At 32.7% G+C, this 7,380-nt stretch overlaps 1 protein-coding gene across 1 annotated transcript; it reads right to left on the bottom strand.

Annotated features, from left to right (window-relative positions):
• Nucleotides 1-1,103: 1,103 nt before the first annotated feature.
• LOC143226655 (proteinase inhibitor) lies at nt 1,104-5,693 on the bottom strand. The gene is made up of 3 exons (XM_076457889.1): nt 5,539-5,693; nt 2,318-2,500; nt 1,104-1,293 (listed from the first exon to the last, which is right to left on the bottom strand). Exons 1-2 carry the CDS (start codon nt 5,597-5,599, stop codon nt 2,319-2,321), a joined length of 243 nt encoding a protein of 80 aa, XP_076314004.1. The 5' UTR covers nt 5,600-5,693; the 3' UTR covers nt 1,104-1,293; nt 2,318.
• Nucleotides 5,694-7,380: the final 1,687 nt, after the last annotated feature.

Below are 7,380 nucleotides of genomic sequence, written 5' to 3'. Positions count from 1 at the left end.
TTCCTTGATGACCCATGTTGAGACACATCGAAAAATATATTTGCTTTAGTAATACAATATATATCTGGAACGCCACCTACCTTTGTAAAACATGAGATAAACATATGAAAAAATATCTTATATAGAATGAACTATTTTGTCTTGCATATCAAAAATAACAGTCGAAAATCTCTGTAAAAGCTACTTGATTTATCATTATAGAGTCAATAATTAAGTTTAATAATTTCACGATATAATTGTTTTAAGATAATATAAATTGATAGGAAATCCATGGAACTAATACATTAACGATTAGTGTCCTTTTCAGGACCATTTAATTGGTTAGGAGATTTAAGTGACTAACGAGTTACTGTTTTATACCAACTGTATTAATTATTGTCATGTTGAGATATGATGATAAATATCATGTTGTTACACTGGAACTATGATATCATGGCTGTCCAGAAGCACGTGATCTACTTCGTTATCTATTGTCGTATGTTGACACGTAAGTTTATCTAACGGCTATAATTAATCCAGATTATTCTTCATTACTTATGACATTCGTCTTATTTCAATGTCTTCAGACAATAAAACAAACAGAGAAACGTGTTTGTTGTTAGTGTTAGTTCACTATAAACTTGTTGATGTTCTAATACAGTTACATATAAAACTACACACAAAGCACTTGTCCACTAATACCTGTACTGGGATCACTTGAGTTTGCATTTAATTAATTATTTATTTTTACTCTATAATTTTGTTATCAAGAATAATATGAAACATGCTCAGGTACTGATTGTTACTTTTATAACACAATCACATTTGAAAGTATGAAGAATATTTTATGATGCTTGTCTAATTATTAGAGTGAAGAACAAACGTTTCTATTTTGAACAGTGTTATAAACAAATACAAGATAAAACTATAACAAATGTATTATTTTTAATTGAATTAATTACATTAAATTCAGAAATAAGGAAGACAAAGTAATTCACATGTCGACAAATGATACGTGAATAGGTTTAGTTTCTCCCAAAATGTTCCTAATAGAATAATTCTGAACGTTATTGTGGCACAACAAATTATTCACGATATTAAATGATATACCAGTAAAACAAAGATTAATTCAGAAATACAGATATTTATTGGTTTCCTTTATATATTTTTATTATAAGAATAGAGAGAAGTGAAGGTATTGAACACGTATATGTAGAAACACACATAACAACAATATTTGAAAATATAAAGTATCGTGGTTATCACAGAGTCCGTGAAGCGTCTTCGTCTAGGGACGTAAGGCCTAACGTGAACCTGAAACATGAAAGTAGATGTTGATTAGGGTCGTTTCGTTCATGGTTGTCAGTGTTCATATGTAACAAATATATTTATAGAATCTTTATATGATATTATTTAGGTTTTAAATACTAAACAGTTCATACCTTTATAAATTAATTAACAAACAAAATTATCTTTACTCAAAATTGTAAACAAACGAATGTTTTTTATTGTTTCACTCAATGGGTTTAACAGTAATGCACCACGTGTTCCTAATAATAATGTAATACTGGTGAAAAACATATTCTTGATGTTAACTGTAATGCAATACTTTGTGTAACGATGATACATTACTTGGTATTGACAGTAGTGTACTGCATTCTTGGTCAAAATATGTTCATAATATTCCAAACTGAGGTTATTTTTTACATGCTACGAGCTGAGTAAATAACCAAGTAATAACAGCTAAGGTTGTGCATGATTGGACAAACATGTATTAATTGTTATTGCAGTTTGTAACTGTAACGTACAAAGTGTGACTTTGTGGTAAATTTATTATAATACAGTAATACACCAGTTTGTGTTAACAACGTGTACTAAGTATAATTAATAATAATGTACTATCTTTGTATTAACAATAATTTATTTTGTTTTAACAGTAATATACTACTTGACATCATCAGAACTTGCTGTTAACAATCACGTGTTTGTACACTGTTGAGTACATATAGTTTATTGTATTAATAAAATACTGTTCACTATTATGAACAATATTTCACGTATTCGTCCTTCAACACAGATTATATTTTGATGAACTGTCTACCTTATAATATGAAAACTAATTTTCTATATTATTAATTTAGTCCTGATATAATTCGTGTTCTTCACTTCTAAACTTGGTTTCTAACTTGGTTTAGGAAAGTGATAGAATGATTAATAATAATAATTTTGTATAAATAATCTTAATTACATGATCATTACATTTGTTACTGATTTTCTGTGTATAATTTTAAATTTTAAATAATTAAGGTCTTTATTGAACCTGAAAGTGTAAGCCTACTTTAGAAACCTGAACAAGCATCCAAACAATCCTGTTCAGATTTGTACCGGTTTCCATTCCCTTTACAACCACCGTATTTAAATGGTTCACATTGTTTGGTTCTTGTATTGTAATTGTAACGTTTAAATCCTGCACGACATGGACCTGTTACTGGAGGTGATGTACAGTCCAGAAAGCCTCTTTCTGTAAAGACAAAAATGAAATTATCTTGATTGTATTTTTCACCACTACAGGTATATCTAAAGATAATAACTTTGCTATTTTTATATAAAATATATTTATGTCTTAATGTGAAAAAATATTGTACTGTTTATTGCCCAGTAATTACTGGGGTATTTAAATTGTAATAAAAGAAGAAAACACTTCATTTGGGGCATAATGGTTAATCTGTCCCAACGAGATTCACGGTTCTTGGTTTAGAGACACCTTATAATCAAATACGTTTCGCATTTTTAGCTGTTGGTGCGTTATAAGTGTTATAGTAGATCCCACTATTTAAGTAATAGCAACACCTTTAGGTGGTTTGCGTGCTCAAATTAAAAAACCCGGCAATGTCAGTAGTCTGCTGTTTAGTTCATTGTGCTCATAAGATGTCTCTTGGCACTCCAAACCAGAAAGTGGCTAAAAATGGAATATTGTAGACAGATAAAGTTAGAATGTTTAGAAAACTTTATGTTCAAAACAGAAGTATTTATTTATTATGTATTTTATGGGTACAGTTTTTATTGTTTTCGTTTGAGACTAAAGTATTTTTGTACCGTTTGTGATTACAAATAAAATTACCATAGCATAATCTTTATAAGACATAATTTTAAAATACGGAAACTAATTAAATGTAGAGAATTAGTCCGTTAGTGACATGTGAACAACATGTTAAAGTTACTGTCAGATATAACTTGATATTTCCAATAAACTTCACACTTAAACCTTGGAAGTTATTTAATTTTATACTAGTTTTTTGACCTTACATCTAAAATTATATGTCTTTGTTATCAAATTATACATTAATTTATTTACCTTGATCTATCCAATCGTTACGAAGATATATATAGTACTACTTTCTGAAAGCATGTGTCGTCTTCACACTTTAAGACAGTGGTTTGTTTGTTTGTTTTGAATTTCGCGCAAAGCTACTAGAGGTCTATCTGCGCTAGCCGTCCCTGATTTAGCAGTGTAAGAAGGTAGCAGTGGAAGGTAGCTAGTCATCACCACCAACCGCCAACTCTTCGGCTACTATTTTACCAACGAATAGTGGGATTGACCGTAACATTATCACGCCCCTATGGCTGAAAGAGCGAGTATGTTTGATGCCACCGAGATTCGAACCCGTGACTCTCAGATTACGAGTCACACGCCTTAACCCACCTGGCCATGTCAAGCTTAAGACAATAGTAGAGCAGAACAAAATAGTTCCTGTACATGAACAAGCTGATTACCGTGAGACAATAGTAGAGCAGAACAAAATAGTTCCTGTGCATGAACAAGCTGATTACCGTAAGACAATAGTAGGGCAGAACAAAATAGTTCCTGTACATGAACAAGCTGATTACCGTAAGACAATAGTAGAGCAGAACAAAATAGTTCCTGTGCATGAACAAGCTGATTACCATAAGACAATAGTAGAGCAGAACAAAATAGTTCCTGTACATGAACAATCTGATTACCGTAAGACAATAGTAAGGCAGAACAAAATAGTTCCTATACATGAACAAGCTGATTACCGTAAGACAATAGTAGGGCAGAACAAAATAGTTCCTGTACATGAACAAGCTGATTACCGTAAGACAATAGTAGGGCAGAACAAAATAGTTCCTGTACATGAACAAGCCTGATTACCGTAAGACAATAGTAAGGCAGAACAAAATAGTTCCTGTACATGAACAAGCTGATTACCGTAAGACAATAGTAGAGCAGAACAAAATAGTTCCTGTGCATGAACAAGCTGATTACCATAAGACAATAGTAGAGCAGAACAAAATAGTTCCTGTACATGAACAAGCTGATTACCATAAGACAATAATAGAGCAGGACAAATAATCAGTGATGACGAGAAACCCACTTGTTGAGAAATTTATATGCAAAAACGGCTCGTTTGGGCTGAGAAAACACTTTACATAGAAGAGCGAACAACGTTTCGACCTTCTTCGGTCATCGTCAGGTTTCGAAGAAGGTCGAAACGTTGTTCGCTTTTCTATGTAAAGTGTTTTCTCAGCCCAAACGAGCCGTTTTTGCATATAAAGAGCAGAACAAAATAGTTCCTGTACATGAACAAGCTGATTACCATAAGACAATAGTAGAGCAGAACAAAATAGTTCCTGTACATGAACAAGCTGATTACCATAAGACAATAGTAGAGCAGAACAAAATAGTTCCTGTACATGAACAAGCTGATTACCATAAGACAATAGTAGAGCAGATCAAAATAGTTCCTGTACATGAACAAGCTGATTACCGTAAGATAATAGTAGGGCAGAACAAAATAGTTCCTGTACATGAACAAGCTGATTACCATAAGACAATAGTAGAGCAGAACAAAATAGTTCCTGTACATGAACAAGCTGATTACTTTCAATCTTTCTAATTTTTAAAGTATCTGCTTATTGAGTGAAAAGTAGTTATAGTTATAAATGAAAATGATCCGTACTTTAAAACAATTAACTTTTCAAAATGAAACTTTACGTGATTGGTAGATATAAACAGAAATGCCTTACGTAACCAGAGGATATGGGAGGAAGGATGTTACGTAATTTCCGCAGAAAAAGAAGAGGTTGGTTCGATTCGAATATTATCCAGATTAACTACTTTTAATATTGTCCAGATTAACTACTTTGATCTACAGTAAAGATTACGAACTAAAATCGTGGCATGATAGAAAGATACATATATTTATAATTAGTTTGTTTACATGCTTTCCTAAAGAATTGTGACCTGTCAAGGCCAGGTGCTTGAGACATTCGACTCGTCGTATGTAGGTCTTGGGTTCGAATCCCTGTCACACCAAACATGCTCGCTCTGTATACTGTTGCAACGTTATGATGTGACGGTCAATCCCACTATTCGTTGATAAAAGAGTAGCCCAACTGTTGGCGGTTGGTGGTGCTGAGTAGCTGCCCTTCCTTTAGTCTTACGCTGTTAAATTGGTGACGGTCAGCGCAGATAGCCCTCCTGTAGCTTTGCGTGAAATTCAAAACAAATCAGTCCCAAAGAATTACCAAACTTACCTGCAGTAACTGCGACGTACAACAAAATCCCAACAACGAACAACAATACTTTTCGAGACATTTGGATTGTGGATACTTACCCGTGGTGACGTTAACTCTTATATAGGAAGTTTCTCTCCGCTAACAATGTGGTAATTTACCTCACTAGGGAAAAACCCTGCTGTAATCACACTCTGTTTCATGGTCAGACAATACAGAGTCCGAAATAGTAAAATGTATTCACAGTTTTTATTATTTTTAGTTTGTCTGTCTATCTGTTGTACATTTTTCTTTCTATCTTTTTCTTCCCTTTCTTTAAATATTAAAAACATCAAACCTGAGTCGTGTTCAAAATGTAATCGTGCAGTAATCTGATTTCTGTAACAATTAAACAAAATGTAGTTGTGTGGAAGTGTTCTTAATGAGTTCTGTAAAAATACATTTCGTATGAGTAATAGGCAGGATTTCATGAGTTGGATAAATTCGTATGGGTAATAAGCAGGATTTCAAGAGTTGGATAAATTCGTATGGGTAATAGGCAGGATTTCAAGAGTTGGATAAATAGGCAGGTTGGAAATCTGCTGTTTGGGCGTCAATAAATTATGTCCAAAGACGGTCGTTAACTAGACAAGTTATGTAAACACATCTTGTCGATAGAAGGTTGTGGACAATTGTGTAATGAGATGGAGTTGTTGTTATATATACGTTTATTCAGTGGAATACGTGCATGTTTATATATACAGGGATCAGGTTTACGAAGCGTATGAGTTATTTGTTGAATTTTCAATAGATAAATACAAATTACAATGACGAAACAAGTTCGTGAGGAGTATTGTATGAATTCTTCGAAAATTGAACCGAAATAGCAAAGTGTGTAAAAGATATTTAAATTCAAAGTGTTACAGATGTGTTACAGCAAAAACTAAAAATGACGTAATTATGATTTATATATTACAAAAAATACAATCTTGCTGAAAAGTGGAGCTAATTAATTTTCTTCGACAGCCATAAACACTCATCTAGATTACTATTTGAGATAATACTGGTACATTCGAAATATTGGTGTGCCGGCAATCGGATTGTCACCAAACTGATTGTCGACCAGTAATATTGTCCCTGAGGGTTGATTGGTTTACGCTTTCTTTGATCATTAAAAAATCCCAATATGTCTGCCAAATGTGTTTTTAGTTTTCAACAGTTGGATAAATTCGACTATATAAACGATCCCTTATTTTACCATTTCTATATGGTTTGTTATATTGTGAAAGGATATATTTTTTGTCCTTTAGTCTGACGAAAGGTTGGATTACAGGTTTTTCCTTCCACAATTCTCAACATTTCTAATTTTTACACTTACAATGTACACAAAATAAATAGCCCATTGTGTACAAATGTACATTAAGTACAAAAAAAACAAATACCTACTGGTCACCTGATGAACTTAAAGTGTGTCTCGCTTTTGATGATAGTTCTATATTACGTTAGATGACCTTGACAAAATTCGAACGTGACGCAAGCAAATCCTGTTTAAATATTTGTTTACTTAGAAGAAGAAAAGTCGTGATGAATCCAGGGTTAGCTAAGCCTTACCAGCAGATACAGTTCTCGTGGAATAATTATAAAGTGATTTATTGTTACAACTAGATTAATGATCCAGTTAATTCTGTTAGGCTGTTTATTACAACTGTAGAAGTGATTTATTTTTTAAAGAATAAACTACACAATAAGATATCACGGCTATACCCACCTTAGGTAGAGAAATAACTTGTAGCTCACTGGAGAATAATACATATAATGCAGATTATCGGATAACGATATCTAACATTTGTTTTATTCAATAACGATATATAACCTGTAGGTTAT

The sequence above is a fragment of the Tachypleus tridentatus genome, chromosome 9 (genome assembly GCF_004210375.1).
Source record: "Tachypleus tridentatus isolate NWPU-2018 chromosome 9, ASM421037v1, whole genome shotgun sequence".
In the NCBI taxonomy this organism is placed as follows: Eukaryota; Metazoa; Arthropoda; class Merostomata; order Xiphosura; family Limulidae; genus Tachypleus; species Tachypleus tridentatus.
The sequence above is the reverse complement of the archived record's forward strand: the minus strand, read 5'-3'. Positions and strand labels throughout refer to the sequence as shown.

Bases quoted from the DNA above. Each gene is read 5' to 3' on its own strand.
- LOC143226655 (XM_076457889.1), bottom strand. From the start codon at position 5,599: ATGTCTCGAAAAGTATTGTTGTTCGTTGTTGGGATTTTGTTGTACGTC. The intron at 2,501-5,538 runs GTAAGTTTGGTA...TTGTCTTTACAG, and splicing joins GTACGTCGCAGTTACTGCAG to AAAGAGGCTTTCTGGACTGT.